Genomic DNA, 23267 nt, shown 5'->3' with positions numbered 1-23267 from the left:
CAGTACTTCTACTTCAAGTCCATAAATCAATCATTTTTGACTTGTCTTTTGTAATTTTCTTCTACTTTAATTTCTCTAAGTCTTTTGAGTTTCTAATACCATGATGTGAATGGAGACCGTTCAAAAGTTAAAGTACGATTGAAGTTCACAAAATTAGTATTGTTTTAGTCTTTGATGCGGCACATCTCATTACTAAGGGTTTTGCATCCAGGAAGAAAGAGGTCATTGTCTCCCTCTACTCTTCCTTCATTAGGCCAATCATCGAGTACAATCCTCGATTTGGCATGTACCTCACTAGACACCTGCAACAACTGGAGAGGCTGCAAAAGTACCTCACAAAGAGGATCCTAGGCCTTAAAACACTTGTCCTGTATGGACAGACTCAAAAAACTCCCAACTATTCTCTGTCTCATATCGCCTACTTAGAGGCTATCTCTGCTTGACTTACAAAGCCATGTCTGACCCTACATCTAAAGAAATCCCAATCCCTCCACACCACACGCTCCAGAGACCTCAACCTCATTACCACAATTAACAGAACATGCTGGAGGGACAGGTTCATAACCCAGAGACTGCCCATGCTGTGGAACAGACTTTCCATACATGTCAAGCAGAGCACCTCGCTGACCCTCTTCAAGAGAAATCTTGATGAGTGGATGGGAAACAGAAAATTCACCCTGGGGATAACACCAGTGGCTTTACTCAACAGAGGCACTGGGAAATAAGGTCAGGTGCCACTATGCCAGGGTAATCCTATGGCTAGGCTTGTAAAGGCCCCAGGGCCATTAGCCTAGTACATACCTATGAACCTAAGATGTTAACCAAAAGTACTCTTTTCAGAATTTGCTATGTGTCCAGAATTAACTCCTCCTGTAATTCAAATATTACATGTATTGGTAGTATATCATAGTTTCTTTTTTATTAGACCTATTGCTCCTACTACTATTGACTACTACTGGAACTTTCTGAGATCTTTCTTCCACATTGCTCTTGTTTCTGCCTGCAAATCCTGGTATTTTATGTCTTTGTTACTCTCTGTATGTAAGACACTATAATCACTGGGTGTAGCAGTTTCAATGATTAATGCTACTTTTGTCTTTTTTTCATGGACTACTATATCTGGTTTTCTCGCTTCTATTTTTTTGACCTGTTGATAATGGATTATCCCATGTGATATAAATTTCATCATTCAATACAATGCTTTGTGGTTCATGTTTTTAATACTTCTCATATACTTAAATATTGTAGGGTTTGCACAATTCCCAGTGCAACAGTCATGTCACATTACTGTGCCTTTCAGTACACAGGCCCTCGGCCATAGGTGTATCACACCCAGCAACACAAGATGCGCTAATGCTTCCACTTATGTTTTTTAACAGAACTTGCTTTTGGCTGTTTCTCCCACATGTCAATGGACTTAATAAATCATGTGTATGCAGTCCTCTCTCTTGGACCACCATTATTAGCATTTCATCTTTTGGTTTCATTTCCCCTCTCCTTAACCTTCCTGTGTCAAATCCTGATCGATGGTTGTTCCAGGAGATCTCTGTACTTGCCACAATATATATGTCTTCTCCACATTTCTTTCCTTCTCATCTCATCCTTCTTATATTCTATATATTTTTTTTTGATACATTCAGTTGCTGTCTGATTTTTGTTTACATCTGGTCTGATTTCCATTCCCGCTGGATACCAAAATGATTTTGCTAAACTAAACAGAGAGGTGATCTTAGACTTCCTCTCCTCATGTTTTAAAACTTTAACTGTTTAGATCTGGTGAGGTCAGCAGATATGTATGCAGTCCCAAGACTGCAGATGTACACATGTAATAAGTTTTATGGAGGCCCATACCTCCTTCAGAGTGCAGAATATATAACTTTGGTATACACTGATTTTTATATATCATTTGATAAGTGAGAAGCAGTTTCTTGATTTCCTTAACAATTGATTCAGTACCTTTAGGGGCTGGTCAATCCCCTCCAGAACTGTAAATTAGAACAGGAAGAACAAACTGGTTTATAGCTTGGACTTCAGTCCTAGATGTCAAGGCTGTTTTCAGTATTAATTTTAGTCTTCTGAAGTACTCCTGAGTTTTATTCACATTTGTTCATATTTTATTACCGATCCTTCATTAATTCAATAATATTTACACACACCCTCCTGCTGAGGTTCCTTTATAGCATATTTCTGTCCAGTATTGACCTTTTTCTTGGCACTGCGGCTTTCCTGCTTTAAATGTTACTTTTACACATTTATCAAGACTAAATGACATTCTCATATCATCTGAGAAAAGTTTGCAGTTGTGTTTTCAGCTCCTTATCTGATGAACTATATAATTTTAAGTAGTCACAGAAAGTATATGAGAAGATTTTAAACATGGTTTTCTGGGAGCCAGGTTGTAACCATGGCATAATCTGTTAAACAGCTGTATGGGTTAAGGGCAAGGCAAAACAATAGTGATGAGAAAGAATCGCCCTAGAATATCTTCCTTTGAACTTTTATCCCTTGGATGATAATTTGACTTTTGTCATGGCTTGACTGCAAAGTGGCTTGCCACTATTTCATCTTCACTGTAATGTAATTGATCGGGTCCCTGTCAAATGAACGAAAAATTTAAATCTCGAGCGCTGAAAACATTGAAAATGCAGTATATGGATGTGTGTTTTGTGAGATCATGAAACAGTGAAGATTGGGAAATTTGCCCTTTCCACACTGTAGTGTGATCTCAGAGTTGGTTTATATAATTAGCTGGGGGTGTGGGGACAAAGCCCCCCACAATAAAGGTTTTCATGTTATGGAATTTCGGTGTTTCCAGCGCTCAAGATTTTAATCTTTCGTTGTTGTGACATAGACCAATTGATCAGTGTAGGGCGTATCTTATACCTCTGTAAGCATTCCTATATCCATGAATGTGTGATGCTGTTGAATGTTTTTTTTTGTAATCTAGCCATGCTATGCTTAGATTTTTCCCCTTTTTACAATTCTGTATTACGGCTTTATTTAGCAACTAATGATCTTTTGTTTCATATGGCTTTCTTTTGTTACCCTTTTGTTCTGTTGTCATAATTGAATATCTGATGTTGTCAATTTTCATTCATTCTTCAACATGTGAAGTTCGGATCCGATCCTTGGATCTGACTCTGCAGCTTTTTTACAGCTCGTGGATACTACAAGCTCTTGAGCTCCTCCCTTACCCATAATGCAGCAGTCCCCCAGATCTCATTTGTCGGTATTGTGTACAGATGTGGTCGCTGCACCTCTCAAGTGTTGGATTATAGATAAGTGTTGTATATAGCTTTCTCTTTAGAACTTTCTTTTTCACTAAATATTTTTCCCTTAACTACGTATTTAGCATAAATCTTTTTTTACCATTGCTAGTACTTTTATTGGTACAGTTTGGTAGCTTTTCTATACCATTGTTGGTAATTTTTCCTTGACCTTTTGGTCATTCTGGTCATACCATTGTTGGTACGCTTTCCCTTTTTTATGTAAATTAAAAAAAAAATTCTATCTACTTAGGTTAGTATTTACCAATGTGTTAGTACTTTAAAATGGATAAACTGTCAGGCTTTAAAAAATGTGGCAAGTGTGGACATAAAATCCTATTGTCTGATGCCCATTGGGTTTGGACCATTTGCTGTCTTTCTGCTCTATTTGTAAAGCTTTCAATCCAGGAACACTGGTGGACAGGAAGAACAAATTAATGCTCAAGGGCCTTCTCCTTTCAGCCTTTGGAGACTCGCTTACTGGAGCTCATACCTCCAAGTCAGATAAAAAAAGCGGTCAAGAAAAGACATTCTGACCAGCCCAGATCCTCTTATTCTTCTTTGGTTATTACTATAGAACCACCTAAGAAATCCTGTAAGACTTCGTATCCTAAGGGCAAGCCTTCTGATCCGACTTCATTGGATACCAGATCCATTTCTTTGGATCCGGCTCATTCTGATCCGAAGCATCTACCTGGAATTAAGTATGTGTCTTCCTTGGATCTTGTTTCCACTTGTCTATCATCCCCTTTCCTGAAAAAATGTTGCCATTCAAGACCTCCCTCCATAGCTTCTTCCCATTCTTTCAGAAATCTCCCAGAAGCTGATATAGACAGAATGATGAGGAAGTTGAATGAAAGAAGTTCTCCCAGCTCCTACCCCAGTAAGTCCAGAGACCTTTAGTAGTACTACTCCACCCTTCTTGGCTCTTTCTCTGATATATTCATCAGCTTCTAAGCCCTTGAATCCGAGACTTCCAGCACCATCTGTATCAGATCCAAAGTTTGGTTTATCTTCAGATCCAATATCTTCTTTGAGTGCACCAGCTCTGAGCATGTTGAAACTGAGACGACTCTTGGAACTGAAGCATCATTGTCAGATCTAAGGTGTTAGTCAGTTCCGAAGCTGTTTGAGCTATCTCTGCCCCTCGGTGCCTCGGCATTTGATAGTTTTGTTCCGACCTCTGCCTCAGGTGGTGTGCCTTCTGGTCAGAGGGAGCCTCCGGTCCAGAAGCATGTCTTCTTGGCTCTGACTGCTTTCTTCTCCCCAGGGCATTCTTCATTTTAGGTGGTGAAGAGAGTGCTCTTTTCTAGAAGTTAGATGGCTCTTCCCCCCCTCAGCTCTTGATTCTGGATGTCAGATGTCCTTGTGCCGTGAGCCTCAACATTCTGCTCCACAGGGACAGCCAGCCCAAACTCTTCAGGCTACCGAGCAGGGTATAATCATTTCTTCTGAGAGTTCTCCAGAACATCCCACTGAAGACGTCCCTAGGAAGAGGAAGTATGGAAGTACAAAAGGAGGCACTTAGATTCCCCTCAGGAGTCTGTCAGAGAAGATACCAATTTCGAGGAAGGGGAAGACTCCCCAAGATCACCATCTGATGACATCTCATTTGGAGACCTTTTAGAGATCCTCAAACAAAGGCGTGGTTTGTCTACCTATAACCCTTCTCAAGAGGAATCAGTATTCCTGGAGGCATTTGGTTCTGGCCTGTCTACTTCCTGGTTGACTCTGCCTGCTGATGAGCTAATTGATTTGATCTCTTGGGTGTGGAGGGAGCCTGGTTCTGTTGAGCTGATCCCCAAGAGACAAGATAGGATCCTGGAACCTCTGAAGGAAAGAGAGTTCTGGAGCAAAGGAGCACCAATGGATGCTATTTTTATAGTGATAACCACAAAGATGGAATTTGCAGAACAGAGTTCCTCTGTTCATCCCCCTAACAGGGACTGTAGGGCATTGGACAGATTTTCAAATCATGTGTATGCGTCACTGACCTTTGCACTCTGGTTCCTGAATTACTTGGCACATCACCAGATTACAGAGGGATTTGATCAAAGAACTTTCAAAATCCCTCTCTGGGACCAGTACTTCTGAGGAAGAGACTTCTATTACTTCACAGCTAGTGACCCTACAATCTATCTCTAATTCCTCCATGAGGCTGATAGCACATGCAGCTAAAGGAGTCTCAAGGGTATCAAGTTCAGGCATTCCCACCCTTGCCAGGATGCACCTGTGTGATTTTTGCGGAGTCCTTCAAGTCATCTTTCGTTAATGCTTTCTTTGCAGAAGTTTGTTATTTGGCCCCAAGGTTAAAGACAAACTGTCGAGGTGTGAGCAAGATGGTAAAACCATGTCTGCAGTGGGTGTACATTTTTTGATTCCTCAAAGATCCTTTTTGAGGAATCAATGAGGCAGTCGAAAAATGTGGTTTAAGAAACCCAGGTTCCATTCCATGATCCACGTGGAGAGAGTTCCCCCAGGGGCAGAGGGGGGGAACTTTAAAGGAAGATGCTGTAAAGAAGGCAGAGGAGGCCTGCAGAACCAGGGGTTCAGAGATTGCTTTTCTTATGGACCCTATCAACATTCCTGAAAGGAGGCCCAATTGCCCACCTCTGGATGTAGTCGGGGATCATTTATCCCTGCACCAGAGAGCCTGGCTAGAGATTACAGAAGATACTTGGGTGCAGAGGATTATTTCTAGAGGATATATTATTCCCTTTTCTCTTCCACCTCCATCAATAAACAAAATTCCCAATATTCTACCCAGTCAGATTAAAATAGCAGCTCTAGAAATACAAAAGCTGCTAAGAGTCATCCAAGGGGTCTCCCCAGACCAGAAGGTATCTGGTACTTACTCAAGATTTTTTTTAGTGCCAAAGAAAATGGGACTGGAGAGCAGTTTTGGATGTCAGCATTCTGAACAAATCGGTTCAGCATACCAAGTTCCGGATGGTCACGGTTCAGTCCATATTTGCCTTTCATGCACAAGGATGACTGGATGTGCTCATTAGATCTCCAGGGTGTGTACTGTTACATATAAAGGAACAGACGGTTTAGGACATACCTACATTTCTGGCTGAGAGCCGTTCATTACCAATTCAGAGCACTGCCCTTTGGTCTGACCACAGCCCCCAGGGTGTTCACCAAATGCATGGCTATAGTAGCAGCCCACATGAGACTTCAGAGATTCCAGCTGTTTCCCTATCTAAACGATTGGCTCATAACCGCTTCATCCAAACGTCTTTTGATAACAGCTCAAGACTATGTACTCCAGATTTGTTCCAATCCAGGAATTACAATCAACCACAACAAATCTCAGCTAGAACCATCCCAAACGTTAGAATTCATAGGGGCCTTATTCAACACAACATCAATGACTACTTTCTCTCCTTTTGCCAAGGGTACAAACTATTCATTTCCAAGTCAAGAAGGTAATTCAAAACTCGTCTCTGTCAGCCTGACTGATTTTTCAAACCTTGGGGTCAGAGTCCACAGTGATGGTTTTAGTTTCGTTAGCAAGGTACCATATGAGAATTCTTCAATGGACTTAGCAACTCAGTGGTCCATTCTACATCAATCTGTGTCCACCAAGATCAGTACAACTCAGGCATGCAAAAGATACCTTTGGTGGTGGATTCACTCAGATCAAATACAAGGTCATCCATTTGACCTCTGTCAGCCCAAGTCCATAGTGACCATGGATACTTCCCAGATCAGGTGAGGGGGCATTTCTTGGGAAAGACTGTCCAAGGCACTTGGTCCCCTGAAGAGGCCAATATGCATATCAATGTACTGGAAATGAGAGCAGTACTGCTAGCATTGCAGGTGTTCCAAGACGTTCGCCTTTCCAGAACTATTGCGATTCAAATGGACAATATGTCGGTAGTATGGTACATTAACAAACAAGGAGGAACCAGATCTTACCCCTTATGTCGACAAGCTGTGTGAGTGTGGCAGTGGGTGATCTCTTCACATCAACAGACAAGGAGGAACCAGATCTTACCACTTATGTCGAGAAGCTGTGTGTGTGTGTGTGTGTGTGTGTGTGTGTGTGTGTGTGTGTGTGTGTGTGGCAATGGGTGATCTCTTCAAATCAATTTCTGATAATACACATACCCGGGAAATCCATCGTGATAGCAGACAAGTTGAGCAGGTCCATACTACTACCTCATGAGTGGTCTCTCAACAAGGAAGTGGTGGAGATGATTTTTTGCCAATGGGGCCAGCCATGCTGTGACCTATTTGCATCTCCCCTGAACAACAAGTGCAGCAGGTTCTTTGCCCTAATCCCTTCACCCAGGGGAATCACCGAGAGACGCTGTACTACACGATTGGCCCCCAGGTCTCCTCTATGCTTATCTGTCAGCTACCCAACTCCCTTAATTCCCACATTTCTACAGAAAGCATCCCAGCTGAAGAGGAAAGTCATCCTCATCACCCCCTACTGGCCTCGACAAATTTGGTTTCCCTTCCTTTGGCCTCATCTAGTTTACCTGCCTTGGATTCTCAGTCCAGTTCCAGATCTCCTGTCTTGCCTGACAGACATGATTCACCCTGACATTTTGGGCCTAACATTGACCGCATGGTTTCTCCAATTACGTTGATGGCCAGACAACCCAAGCTCTCTTCCGCAATACTCCACATTCTTTTGTTTTCCCACAAAGCTTCCACTAGAAAAATTTAGAAGAGCAAATAGAAAAGGTTTGTCTTTTGGGAACAGCAGCAGAAAGACATTGATCCTTTTTCAGCACCAGTACCTAAAATTCTTGAATTCCTGGCTTCTATTTTTAATAATATGGCTAGTTCCTCAACGGTTAAAGTTCAGTTAGCTGCCATTTCCAATTTCCCTATTGGAGTTGGTAATTCTACATTGACTTTTTCACTTCTTTGTAAGGCATTTATAAAAGGAACCTTTGTATTCAAACCACCCTTTAAAGCTCCTACTCTACCATGGGATCTGAATGTAAAGCTCTGACTCAAAAACCATTTGAACCGGCTGCAAAAATGTGATTTGAAATATTTGACTTTGAAAACTATATTCCTGATGGCCATAACATTGGCTAGGAGAGTTTCGGAACTTAAAGCTTTATCCTTTAAGCCTCTTTATTTAATTTTTCATAAAGATAGGGTGTCCTTAAGAGCCATTCCTTCCTATGTTGGTGTCAGGATCTAACATTAATCAGTCTATTAACCTCCCTGTCAAAGGAGAATATATTTTGCATGTATTAGATGTCCACAGACCATTACATTTCTGTCTTCACAGAACAGAAAAGTTTAGAAAATCAGATCAATTATTTGTATTCTTTTCAGAAACAAAATTTGGAGAACCAGTTACCAAAACAACTTTATCAAAATGGATAACTGATTGCATCTCCTTTGTTTATAACAAGTTTGGCCTGGCCTTGCCAAGACCTTTAAGAGCATATTCAACCAGGTCCATGACAACTTCATAAGTTTTATCTAGGTCTTCCACGGACAATATTTGTGTGGCTGCAACTTGGACTTATCCTCATACCTTTATTTCTCATTACAAGTTGGATTTGGTCGCCAAAGGAAGAGCAGCCTTTGGCTCAACAGTACACAGGAATATCCTTTCTTAGAGTCCAGCCAGGATTCTGGTAACTGGAGACTCTGTCCTGCATGTTGAGGAATGAATGAAAATTGACATCATCAGATAAAGAAGTTATGTACTCACCATAATGTTTCATTTTTTTTCCATTTCATTCTTCCTCAACTCCCTTCCTTCCAGCCCCCTGCCCTTTTTTCTTGATTTCTGGAAGAACGGGAACTTTTTATAGGAACCAAAGTTCCTGTTTGAGCTCCAGATAATGACGTTTCATATAAAAGCTTTAATTTCATTGCTTATATACAATAAAGGGCAGCAAACAAGATATAGGGAAAGAGGGGAACTGCTGCAGTATGGTTAGGGGAGGAGCTCAAGAGGATGTAGTATCTAGGAGCTGTAAAAAAGCAGCTGAATCAGATCCAAGGATCGGATCCAAACCCGACATGTTGAGGAAGAATAAAAATGGACACCACAGATGGAACTTATGGTGAGTACATAACTTTTTTCTAAATTATTATAAACTCTGTCTGGTCAATTCCATTATATAGTTTGTATATTGTCAGAAGACAAGTTATTGGTCTATGGTTTTTAGGATCCTCTTGAGGAGTATTGCTTTTCCTGTTGTTAACCAGGTTGGAGATTGCTTGGGATATACACATAAGTAATTCTTACTCAGGCCTAAATATGTAAAGATGTTAATACTTTTAGACAGAAGTTAGGTACTGCATCTGTGCCTGGGGTTTTTTTTAGTTCGGAGTTTTTATTAGTTTTGGTTCAGTTTCTCCAGCCATTACTTCATACCATTTCATATCCTCTACATTAGAACGCCCTACTGTTTATTTAAAATTTTCTGTCTATTCTCCACCTTTATATTCCACAGGGTCTTCATAAATATTTTCCCAAAATGTGTCTATTTCTTTCTTTTTTTTTTTTTTGGTGGTGGTTTTGTTCCTTTTGTTTTGTTTCCCAGTTTTCTATAAAACTTTTTGGATCATTATTGAATTGCTTATTTTGTGCTTTTCCTTTATATTTATCTGCTTATTTTCTAAGTTTTCCTGCATGTACTGATATTTTTATAGGTTCATAAGTTGTTACTAGGCTGACGAGCACTAGGACCCTTACAAAACTTGCCATGAACCCCACAGCATTTAGGTTCAACGTATCATACAGGAGAGGCTTGTTAGTAGACAGGTAGCTAAGGATTTGTAGGGGGCTGTTAGGATAGTACTTTTCAGCCAGAGAGTAAATTTACAATTTCCCATCCAATTGTTTGTTTGAATAGAGTCAGGGATGAAATCTCTTTTTATATGGATGGGGAGCTTATTCCATAGTGTGAGGATCCTTTGGAACATATATCTGTTTCTCCAGCACATTCTGTTTATGTCGCAAGTGAAGTTCGTATTCCTGGATCCAGTGTTTCTGGTGCTGTTTGCTTAGCACACGTGCAACAGATCCATCAGGTCTGGGGAACCCCTGTAAGCCAGACAAAGATCTCCTTTCTGCAGCTTATAGAAGACTGAATACAGAGACAGAGCCTTTAGGCGATCAGTGTTGGACAGAGTATTCATGCTGTGAATTCTGTTGGTGAGAAACCTTTGTGAGCGTTCTGTTACTAGTGTCTGGTTAGATACATGCCAAAGGGGACATTGTATTCAATAATAGGTCTGATAAGGGCCAAGTAGAGTGGTACTATAACATCCTTTGACCTCAATACCATACCCTTTCCTATAAGTTGAGTGATATAGAATGATTTTCTTATTATCTTGACTACATGTTGGTCAAAGGTCAGACTGCTACTGGGTCAACTTTTAGGGGCATTTTTATCAGTTGAGTAATTAACTTGCATTGACAATTTCGCAAAGGGCATTATAATGCATTTTTTGGCATTGAGTTTTAGGCCATGGCTTTGGCACCAGCAATTTGTGCAAGTTAAACCCACTTGGAAAATGTTTGTATCTTACAGGGAATGTATAATGGATCCCAATTTACAGTCATCAGAGAACTTTAGCAGTGCATTAGCCTTGACTTCTGTGCTAGATCCTAGTCTGTTTTGATAGTGTGCTTTGCTTTTAACACATCTACCTTGCCAAGTGTTGTCGTTCTGTTCCTGCCTCTGCATTTTTCTTCTAACAGTGATACTTCTTGTTTTAATTGCTTTATATTTTTCTCTATTCAGTGCTTCCATGGTGGCATTTTATTCATCCCTTCCTTTTCCTTGATTCTATATGTTTATTTAGTAACACTTTTTCTGTTATTAATTTAGCTGCACAGAAATGTATCCTATTTATTTCTGTTATATCACGTGTCAGTATGGGGTGGGTAGTTGTGTGTGTGTGTACCTCAAAAATGCAAACAGTCAAATATACATAATTATACATATACACAGACATACGTCTGTGTAGCTCTGTATGTGTATCTATACGTAATACATTTGTACACAAACCAAACAGATTTCTGTCACATTTGCGTTATTGATTACTGTCTTGGTTTTTGTTTTTCTCTCCAGGTGAAGATAGCTGCAGTCGAGGAGAGGAAGTTACAGCAGCAGATCCAGACTCAGCAGAAGAAGGAACTGGCTGTTTTCTTGGAGAACCAGAAAAAACAGTACAAACTGTGTAAGGAGAAGATTAAAGAGGTATGTGCCTCCAGGTCTTGGAGGATGTTAACTGTTTGACCACTGTTTTTTTTTTCATTCATCTAAGACTTAAACAGGCTGGGGTTTTTTTGAACTTTACTTAGTGTTGTCAGGTTGGAAGCATAAATTTGCTTCCCCTGATTTTCATCCAGAAAATTATATTTGCTTTTTTTAATTCCCAGTCTGTGGAAATACTGAGTCATTTTAGAATACTGGGTTTTTGTGTTGGTACTGCTGGACTGTATCCATGTGATGCTGCTACTGTTTTAAAAAAAAAAAAAGGTACGTTAAGGCTAAATATGTTTTTGCTGGAAATATTTTTTTCAAATGTCACTATTGAGCATGTTTCCATTTTTCAAGTATCATTCATATAGATATATATATAGATAGATATATTGTGTGTGTATATATATATATATATATATATATATATATATATATGTGTGTGTGTGTATATATATATATATATATATATATATATATATATATATATATATGTGTGTGTGTGTGTGTGTGTGTGTATATGTATACGTATATGTATTTATGGGTCTACCTTATTTTGTCAAAGTGCCATAATATTGAATTCCATTTTGTCGACACTGAAAATATTGAAGCCCACATCATTAAATCACCAGAACTTCGAAGATCGTCCCAGGGTAAGTAACCTGTTGTTTGAGACTGTGAACTTTCCCTTTTCCCAACTGTAGTGCAATCTCAGAGTTGGTATATTTACTTTGGGGGGGGGTGGGTGAGTTAGGAATGGCTCGGTTTGGGTTTTCTTTGTTTTTGTTTAAGTGGTTTCTTACCTTGGGAAGATCTTCATAGTTCCAGTCCTTCAGTGAAGTGGGCTTCGATATTTTCAGCATCGACAAAATGGGATTCGATATTATGGCACTTTGACAAAATAAAGTAAACCCATATATATATATATATATATATATATATATATATATATATATATATATATGGGTGTGTGTGTGTGTGTGTGTGCGTGTGTGTAGTGAGAACTGTTGAGTATTACCTTTAAGATTCCTGACATAGATGAAGAAGGCCTTATGATTGTTCTTAGCATGGGAGGCTATCCTGACCTCATAATCGGCCTTACTGGATTTTATTAGACCTCTTAGTTTTTTACTTAGTCAAATCAGAGAGCTCTTGTCTCTGAGAGTTGCTGTTTCTGATTTTGGCTTTGACTTTTTTTTTTTCTTTTGTTGTATAGCCTTTTAAGATAAGGATTCCACCACAGGTTCATAGATTAGTACTAAGCTAACTGCCCTTGCGTGCCATTTTAAGCCTAGCCAATTATCCCTTGTGAGACTCAATCCCTGCACCTTGTTTTTGTAAGGCAAACACCTTAACCATTAGGCCACCCTTTGTTTTTGGTGTTAGATCTGGGCTTACTTCTTGTAGGTACAGCAGCCTCAGTGCAGCCATTTACATGTTTCTACTTGGTTTCTGTAAAAAAATTCTGTATAGGTACCTATGTTCTTGGGGTTTGGGGAAGCCGTGAATTTTGACAAACCGTCACTTAATAAGATGTAGTTTGCTTTAGTTTATTTCCTAACTTTTGCGGGTTTAATTAGGTTTTCCAGGTTGAATTTTAATTTGAGGGAGACAGCTTTGTGGTCTGACTTCACTGATAAGAATGTAACATGGGGGGGCAGGGTGCAACACTCTCCCATGTTGAGTACTAGATCCAATATGTTTGATCCTCTGATTGAAGGGTGCACTTTCTGGTCCAGGGTGTTTGTGTCAAAGTCCATGAAATGCTATGCCTGTGAGTTAGTCAGTGCATGTTTCCCAGTCTCTGGAGAGGTAGTTAAAGCCTGCTATGAATAGGATATTTGGTTGGATGGTGAGCACCTCTAGTAGGTCTAGGTAAGAGGAGTGAGCTTTGTGGATCATAGAAGGTGACCTGTAGCCCTCTGTGACCCACAAAGAGGATGACCTATAGCTGGCCAGTACATGGTTGGGGACCTTATCTGTGAAGGCTTGCATGTAGATGAACTCCATGGCATGATCCTTTTTAACCAACCTAGAGTTATATTTGCTGCTAACACCTCCACCGTTAGCCACTGTCTGTGCCACTGTTGGTCTAAATGTGTGGAAGACACTGTAACTTTCCACTGCCAGAGTACTTTCTGTGGATTTAAACCAAGTCATGGTAACAGCACAGATGTCTACAATCCTCCAGAGTAAGGAAAGCTTGTAGGGTGTGGAGTTTGTTTATGCTCCTAGCATTGAACATCAATTTTTTTTTTTTTGCTATGTTAGTAGTTTTGTCATTGTGACATTCCCCAAAAAGGCTGTTGGGAATGAATAGAGTTTTAGCCAACACCCAGAAACCCATGGGGACAGGTGCAGACCATCCTTGGCAAAGCATAGTGGTCTGTCTGTTAACCATATTCTCCCATGCTGATACATATTGGATTCTCCTGGAGTGATACCAGAAACTAAGCCAATTATTAAATTCAGTCATTTCCTGTTTATACTATGGCATATTCTTTGGTAAAGTAGAATGCTGCTCAATGCAAGGCACACATTTATTTGTGAAACATTTTCAGAGAGTTCCATAATGTCTCTTTTCATATAGTCCAGTGAGATATGCCTCAAGTCATTTAACTCACATGAACTATGATAGAATCATATTGGCACCTGTGGTGTAGTGTGTGATATTGTGTAGCCTAGCTCCAGATAGGCAACGAACAGTTACCTTCTCTTTGTCCATCCTGGTGAGTGGGGTATCTTTGTGCAGTACAATAGAATCCCCTATGACATGTGTACTAGGTCAATTGGCTGCTCACCTTATGGGCTTTGTTCTTGGGGGATCATTGGGTGTAGAGTTTCGGGATTTCATAATGTAAAATAACTAGCAAGGAATAGAAATAACTTTTGTTTGATAAGTCTGCTTAAAAAAATCAAGAGGTATTCTAGGTCTTTGTTCGTGTGGTAGCCACTTAACTGAAGCCAGGATAGTTAAGTGATGCCCTCTTGGATGAGCAGGAGTAGTGAATCAGCATGTGCTGTTAGAGGTGATTTGAAGATGGGACAAATTCTTTTTGAGGCTGCCAAAATTATAGGTAGGCCACAGTCTAATATATTTTCCTCTAAATGGCTTAACTTGCCTTGGTTGAACCCATGTTGCTTCAGCTATCCATTTCTTCATGCATTGCTGTATAATGTAAGGGCCATTAAGGCTCAGTAAGGGTAATGTAAGACTTGTTGATTCTTGGATTGACTTAATTGCTCACCTTCACAAAGGTTAGATAGACAGCTAATACCTGCAAAATGCCAGTTAAGCACCCTTTCTGCTTCAGTAGCTATCGTTCCCGCTCCAGAAGACATTATTCTTAAATGCTGCACTCAGTGTGTGCAGATGACTGCTTTGGCAGTAACATTCTGATGCTTTTGACACTAGCCTTGTGTAAAATTGTAATATAGTGCAGCAGTGGAGCTAAGTTTGTAATCAGAAATTGAGGAACTTCCAAGGTGGACTTTCTGGTAATCTCCCTGGAATCATTCTGTTCGCTAAAAGAGGATGATCCTGAGTGGACTTACTCAATTCATGTCTGCTTCACTACTTATACTAACCCAGTTTGAAGTCTTCCACTAATCAGTGGTGAGGCCAAGTGAAACCAGCATCATGGTATTTTTCCAGTACTGAATTACTCCTTCTCTCTTGAAGGCCTCATTATGGTAGATAGATCCCACAGCTTGTTGTAGTGGATGCCTTTCTTTTGTCCAGTACCGACAGTGATCTTAGTAAATGGATGTCTCCAAGACTGGGGAACCCATTGGGTGGTTATAGTCTCATGACTCCTGGCACTTGGATTTTGTATCAGAAATGGACTTTTAAGGCACTTGGATTCTGCATTTGAAATGACTACAATTAAGTTTGTCAGAAATTATAGCTTCTCAGCATCTCTTTTTTTTTCAAATTGTGATGTGAACTGACACAGAAAATGTAACTATGGCATATTGTAGCAATAGGGTGAGACCTTGTTATGGACCTTCAAGATGGGAACAATGAAACATTAAAAAGAACCATAGAAACGCATTACTTTTGATGCAATAAATGCCATTTTTTTCATTAGTCTGGAAAACTATTTTGCTGTTCTAACTACAAATAGCAATTAATCCAGTCATTAGCACTAGAAAGTTTTACCTCTGGGATCCTCCAAATCTGGGCCCTTTTGAATCATTTGATGTTACACAGCTGCTGCCCTCTTACTCTCAAAACCCCATCATGAATATTTTTGTTTAGGTACCTTGTCCCTGTCCTACGCAAGGATATTGTATATATACCTGTCTTCCTCTGCTCATAATCCACAATGTAGAAGTCAAATTTCAAAATCATTCATATTAAGATGAGCCTTATCACACTTTATGCTGACAGAAATGTAATTTAATTGCTTCTCATTTGCCAGGTTCCCCCAGTCTCCCTGTGGCTTTTTTTTTTTTGCAATCTAGCTCCTAAATTACTTGGAACCTCTGGATCCCAAGATGCTTAAACTACATGTCTGGTTTCTGATACTACAGCTGTTGCCTGACTCAAGAGTTTCAGAACAGACATTTAAGGTGCTTTAGCTGCCAGGATTGGTTCTATCAGTGGCATACTCAGCTGAAATGAAACAGTTCGTCATCTGGACAAGTTGTAGGGCAGAATTTTTTGTACTCACTTGATCTACATTTAGTTTGGACTACCTTCTGTCTCTGGTTGAAATAGGATCACAGTATCTGACTTTCAGAACTGCATTTAAAGGTAGTACCATGGCACATCAGTTATGTTCTGCTGTTTTACAATACTTGTCTGTCATTCAGTTCTCAGCTAGGGTGCCTTTTGTGTGATCGTTGAGCATCTTCCTTGTATCTGCATGTTTTTTACCAATTACCTCCCATATTCCAAAGAGTGAATTGGCAGTCATCCTAATTACCTGCAAGGGATGGAGGTGTGTGTTTGTGCTGTGATGGTTTGGTGTCCCATTCAGAATTAGTTCACAGCCTTGCCCCCACTGACTGATGAGAGAAGGTCTATTTCCCCTCTGACCCTTCACTGGATTAAGCACTTTATTAGAAAATGAATGTATGAATAGTGCATTTTACCCATAAATGCAAAACTGTAAATTGGCAGTTGTATGCCAGTTTATGTATTACTGTGTAATGACTCTATGTGTTACTGATTGTAGATTTTCTTTAGGATAGCTGTCTTTTAGTTTTTCTCTGTCCATGTTGTAACCTTAAGCTTTACATTTTCTCTGTTTTATAAAACTACCCATTTTGTAACTGGAGCTTTTTCCCCCCAGCCTTTTCTGAAAGGAGCTACCACAGCCTAATCTGACTACCCTGGTCAACAAAAGCAATAAATAAATAAGTGCTGTGTTTAGCATGCCTGTTCGGCTTTAGAAGCATTAGTACAGTATCTCTAGAACAGCAAGATGCAGTAGAGGTCCTTGTTTACAAATAAGGGGAAAATGAGAATTTGATCCATTTTAGAGAGATCAGACTTCTCATCTTCCATGGGAAAGTTTACTTCAAAGTACCATAATGGAGGCGTCATCAAATTGTCAAACCTCTGATTCGGAACAAGCACTGCAGATTTTGACATGGATATTGACAGCAATCCTAAATTGTAATTTGTGGACATGGAGAAGGAATTTTAGCATGTATTCATGATTATCTTGAGGAAGATAGGGTCCCTAAACCATTGCTGTTTGCCAGTCATTGCCTATAAGGAAGGATTGTACTAGATTCTTGTTACAACAAACGTATACGTAATGAGCATAATAGTGTCTCATCTCTCCTTTCTTGTTTATGATTTCCATGAACAGGATTCAGTCTACAGCCAAGGTCTGAAGAAATTCTAGTTTGGGAATGTGAGTGAGTTTCATCTTTGTTGCTTGCAGGTGATAATGCCCTCTTAGCCAGGTTGCAGTGGCTTAATACTAAACTTGAATGAAGCTCAGCACCTCCAAATCAGAGGTCATGATTATTGTCAAAGAAAGAGTAGATTACTTTCTGTAGGTAGAGAGGGAGCAGTTATCGGAGGAGGAATAAGTAGGAGTAGTTTAACTACCTTGGGGTCTTCGTCACAATTGAAATTAGGGGAATTGGGAGATTAACAAGTGACAGAATGCATCTTAGGCAGTGCTGCAGGTGTTGTATCATATGCTGAAGTGGGAACGAAGTCCCACAATGAAGCCACCTGTTTTATTTATTCTGCCTCCCTATCTTCACCTATTATCATGAGCTTTGGGTAGTAACTAAAATAGTGAGATCTCACATATAGGTGGCAGAAGTCAAGTTCCTTTACAGATTATTAGGGGTCACTCCCTGTGATTGAATGACCTGACTGTTAGAGGGAATCTGTGAATTTAGGTACTGCTGTTCTGGCTCAAAAGGAGTGAGATAAAGTGCTTTGAGCACTTTGTCAAGATGTTGCTGAACATCTTCCATGGAAAGTGGATCAAGCTTGACTTCACTCAGAAGAAGACCTGTGACAGACCCAGAACATATTGGAGCGATTATATCCATCTACTTGCCTGAGAATATCTGAGAATCACAGAGGGTGGTCTTCAGACTATTTGGGATGGAAGGAAATTTGGTTTACTCTACTCAGCATGTTGTCACTGTGACATTTACCAGGACAGGTCGCATAGAGGATGGATGGATGGATTTCATGAGGACATAGAGTAGAAGTAGCAGTAGTAATAAGCAAGTGTCTTTCTTAATTTCATTGAGATTTGTGAAACTTCAAATATAGGTTGTAAAGATTCCTGAAGTTTTGGAGCGATTTGAGAAAATGCTTTATTCCCCAGACACTAGGTGGTTATGAAGCCATGTCAATACACAGCACCACTGCCATGTGTTCTAAGCAGCATAAAGATGCTCACAAGGTATTCAAGTGGAAGTAAGAGGTGAGCAGTATCTAGGGGAAAGAGAAGACTGAATAACAATTATTAAGGAAAAACAAGCATTTTTGGATATTATCCTTTTACAGGGAACTGGTTGACATCAAACTACCAGTGAGAGTGCACACACCTTCCTGCATCCTAAATGATGTCTTGAAGAAGTTTTTACTCCTGTGTTTTGAAATTAAGGCTCCTGTGATCCCAGTTTTCTTTCTTGGAAGGTTTTATTAGAGTTGCAAGCACTTCTGCCGTAACATCAGAATTGTAGGTCCTATGATATAAATTTCCCTTTTCTTGTAACTGTACAAGTATGTTATGTTTTCAAGAAAGTTTCACATTGTTTTTTTGAATAGTTTTGAGTTCACAATAAATTAAGCTACTTGTGTTCTTTTGTACTTACTAGCTACGTTTAATCTGGATAATACCTTTTTGACCAAGCTAAAGAGCCAGAGGGCAAATAAATTATTACCTTCAAAGTATAACCTAGTTTAGAAAAGTAAAACATCTACAGGCAGACAGTAAATCCCTCTTATCAAAGAAACCATCAGAAAGATTATTCCTGGGTGGGAGGACTCGCTGCTTGTCAAAACTCATTCAAGCACATCTTTGTCTGCTACTTACCCTAGGAATTTTTACTACAAACGGTCTGTGCTGCTTTGATCTGAACCCACCATCCCTGCTTTCATTAAACACTGTAACTTGAACATTCTGTTCTCTAGCAGACAGGGTGGTGTGAGAAAGGCATGGTTGAAATGAAGTCCTACAGATAATGTGTGTCTGCCTTTGGTATATGTAAACAGCTTGTTACACATTCTGAAGAATATTACCATGTTGATTAAGACAAGAGTCCATGAAGAAGATAAATTATTTGTGTAGTGCCTACTGTAACCCCAAGTTTTTGAGAGCATCTCATATAGTAAGGCAGCTACATATTTCAAAACTTTTTAGAACAAGTCCAAGTGGGTAGGATGCTCTTTCCATGATTATTAGAGAAGGCGGGTCATTTGAAGGCTGTCCTCTGATATTAATAATGTGGGGACAGATGTCAGAGTTAGGAAAAGCAGACCCTCCAAAAATTGCTTGAAATCTTAGTGATGTTCATCGTGCATACAGCTGCAGTCATAACAGATGGGTTTTCCTGCCGTCAGGCGGGTCCTCGGTCGGCCGAATTCCAAAGTCTAGGTCCGGCATCGGATGTCATCGCTTCTTCCCTGACGTCAGTGCGACAGGGGTATAAAAGAACCAGCCGACGCCGTTTTCTTCAGTCTTTCTTGCCGCACGGTGCCCGAAGCAGAAGCAGTTCGCAAGTGCCGTTCGGCCAGCTCCTGAGATTACGAATATTTTTCAACCGAAGTCTTCTTGAAAGCTAAGTACCCCGTTGGAGAAACTTTTCTTGCCTCAGACCGATGTCAGACAAAGTTAATAATTGCATTTCATGTGGGAAGCAAATACCGCATAAGGATTTTCATTCCCTCTGCATTCCTTGCTTAGGCCCAGACCACGACATCTCGGCCTGTCGTTTTTGTGCTACATTCAACAGACGCACTATTAAGCGTCGGGCGGAGTTCGCCCAACACTATTTTGGCAAAAAGTTTAATTACATTATGTCGTCGGATACTCCGACTCCAGTTTTGAGTAAAAGACGTAAAGATAAGGACCGACATACGAGGTCCGCGACTTCTACTGACACCACACTAAAGCCGACTACAGGTGCTCCGGTTCTCAGCGAGGCGTCTACGCAGCCCCTGACTACCGATGGCACTTCATTGGCGGTGTCTTCTGTGCCTGAGGTCGCAGGCTCTTCGGCCCACACCCCGACTACAGATACTGAAGCCAATCTTGGCAGGGAAACTCAGAGTTTAGATAGGCCTGCCACCTCTCAAGGTGTCTTCAGGCCTTCTTCTTCTTTTTCCATCAAGGCTTTCACTAAGTCTAAAGCAGCCATGCAAACTAAAAGACAAGCTCCACAGGGCCCCTCTCAAGGCCCCATGCCTAAAAAGCAGATGCTCAAAATGACTGAGGATTTGATTACTCTTATCAGGGGTTCTCAACCCCCCTCGGACAAAAGACCCAGAGTGGAGGAAGAATACCCTTCCTTGGACCAGGCCTCCATTACTTCAGAACATTCTGAAGACCAGGAACATTCATACTCCCCTTTTGAAGATTCTGATGCAGAGGAGTCCATTCCCTCTGTCTCCCCCCCCTGAGGATTACTCTTTTGGGGAAACCTTACATACCGTGAGGGAACACTTCCACTGGGAAGGCCAAGAGTACTCAGACTCCAAGAAAAGGCTTAGGGATTTCCTCTTGCTCCCTCAGCACAAGCCTCTGGCTATACCTCCTGTCTTAGACATACTAGATGATGTGTATTCGGAGGCCAGCCTTAATCCAGATTTTTTACCTCCAGCTCCAGTCAAGCCTGACAGGTATTACCGGGTTCCTGATTCACACCAATTCCTATCCAGAAACTATTTCACAGGGTCCCAAGGGAATTAAGGCCTCCACTGCTAAAAATCCATTACCTTCAGAGAGAGATTCCAGAGCTTTAGAAAGGTGGGGGGAAAAGGTATACACCTAGGCCACCTTAACCATGAGGGCATTAAACTGTCAGTTCCATATGTTAAAGTACCAACAGTTTCTGTTATCAGTTGAAAAGCAAAATGTCACAACCTGAACAACCAGACTTGAAGGAGTTGCAGGATTTGTTACATAGTGCAGAGCAAGTGGGTAAACATACCTTGCAATATGGTTTTGATGCTTTAGAGGCCTCATGCAGAGCTGCTGTTACAGGATCAGTCATACGTAGACATGCTTGGCTCAAAGAGCAAACCTTACCAGATCATGTCAATGCTAAATTACTAGATGCACCTCTTCAAAAAGATGTATTGTTTGGTGTTAAAGCTGAGGAGGTATTAAAGAAAATGGAGGAAAAGGCAAAATCAATGCAGACAGTGAAAGGTTTCCTACAGGTACAACCTCCACGTTTCAGTAGAAATTGGCCTTCAAAAAATTGGTCCTTTCCAGCCACGGACAGACCCCAAAGAGGTAGATACAGGCACCCGAGGGGTAGAGGGCAATCTCAAGGATCATTTAGAGGCAGACAATGGCAAGCACCTACACAAAGAGGTGGTGAGGATAGTTCACAGCCATTCAGAAAGCAGAACCAATGACTTTCCCCTTTGCATGCCAAGCAAGGCTCAAATGGCAGCACCTTTAGGTGGAAAACTGGCATTATTTTCGAAAAATTGGCATATTGTCACAAAGACAAATGGATCCTGGACATTATAGACGGAGGCTACAGATTCCACTTTCACACCCTTCCAAAAATGAGAGGCATGCCAAACCTGCCACACAATCAAAGGGCAGAGGCACAAAAACAAATTTCAGATCTCATGGACATGAAAGCTATTCAAGAGGTACCTGCACAAGAACAGGGTCAAGGTTTTTATTCCAGACTATTCCTGGTACTAAGGAAGGGCAAAGATTGGAGACCTATTTTGGACCTATCCATCCTAAACACATTTTTACTCGTGCCAAAATTCAAGATGCTCACATTACAACAGCTTCTTCCCATGCTGGGCAAGGAGTCTTGGCTGGTAACATTGGACCTCAAGGAGGCATACCTGCATGTCCCAATCAGACAAGATTGCAGAAGATACCTCAGATTTCTTGCAGGTTCAACCCATTATCAATTCTCTGCATTGCCCTTTGGCTTATCTACTGCGCCCAGAGTGTTCACGAAATGCCTGGCATCAGTAATTGCCTACTGCAGACTTCAAGGGATACAAATATACCCATATTTGGACGACTGCCTGATCCAAGCGGACAGCAAGCACATACTTCTGAAACATCTGGCGTTTGTAATAATGTTGTTGAATTCTCTGGGATACACAGTCAGCAAAAAGAAATCAAGGCTAATACCCTCTCAAACAATAATTTTCCTGGGTGCCAGCTTGAATACAAATACCCAGATGGCCTACCTCACGCCAGAGAAACAAGGGCAACTAACTCAATACTTCAGAAAACTGGCAACCTTCACCAGGCTGACTGCAAGGAAAATCCTGCAGGCTCTGGGATTCATGGCATCTTGCATCCTGCTAATCCCATGTGCAAAGCTGCATATGAGGAAACTTCAGTGGTACCTAAAAAACCTATGGTCTCAACACAGCCACAGTTTGGAAATGATTATACCACTGATTCCATGTCTTCAAAAGGAATTTCTGTGGTGGGCTCAAGCATGCCAAAGAAACACAGGTCTCCCATTCTGCATGCCTCAAGCAAATCAAGTCATCACAACAGACGCCTCGGACTACGCCTGGGGGGCGCACATGACAGATCGGTGCATTCAGGGCAAATGGTCCCAAAAAGAAAAGCACCTACACATCAATCAAAAGGAAATGCTAGCAGTAATAAATGCTATTATGGCTTTCAAAGACCTACTGCATCCAGGCCAGCTCTTGATAAGGACAGACAGCACCACAGTAACAAACAGGGAGGAACCCATTCATATCCCCTATGCAGGCTAGCCATGTCTCTTTGGAACATGGCTCTGGAATTACAAATTGAACTTCAAGCACAGTACCTGCCAGGCAAGGAAAACACGCTGGCAGACAACCTAAGCAGAAATATGACAGATCCACACGAATGGAAGTTGCATCCTCAAGTTTTTACAAAGATAATTCAAGCATGGGGAAGGCCAGACATAGATCTCTTTGCCACCCACAGAAATCACCAATTGACAAAATTCTGCTCAAGGACCTTTCATCCACAGGCCTGGAAAGTGGACGCACTCTCTTTCAGTTGGACAACAATGACAGTTTATGCCTTTCCACCTCTTCCTCTGCTGCCCAAAGTTCAATTAAAAACTAGAGCAGACAGACCAAAGATGATTC

The 23267-nt window shown here is 40.8% G+C and overlaps 1 protein-coding gene across 3 annotated transcripts in view; it reads left to right on the top strand.

The window, feature by feature from the left end:
* TAOK3 (TAO kinase 3) overlaps nucleotides 1–23267 on the top strand; it is a 2060965-nt gene that overhangs the window by 1766442 nt on the left and 271256 nt on the right. For all 3 annotated transcript variants that reach the window (XM_044068327.1, XM_044068326.1, XM_044068325.1), the window contains one exon: nucleotides 11339–11467. In XM_044068327.1, the coding sequence (XP_043924262.1) occupies nucleotides 11339–11467 (129 nt within the window). The remainder of the gene's footprint in view (nucleotides 1–11338; nucleotides 11468–23267) is intronic.

The sequence above is a fragment of the Protopterus annectens genome, chromosome 4.part0, assembly GCF_019279795.1.
Source record: "Protopterus annectens isolate FY-2018-M chromosome 4.part0, PAN1.0, whole genome shotgun sequence".
NCBI classification, from domain to species: Eukaryota; Metazoa; Chordata; order Ceratodontiformes; family Protopteridae; genus Protopterus; species Protopterus annectens.
The sequence above is the reverse complement of the archived record's forward strand: the minus strand, read 5'-3'. Positions and strand labels throughout refer to the sequence as shown.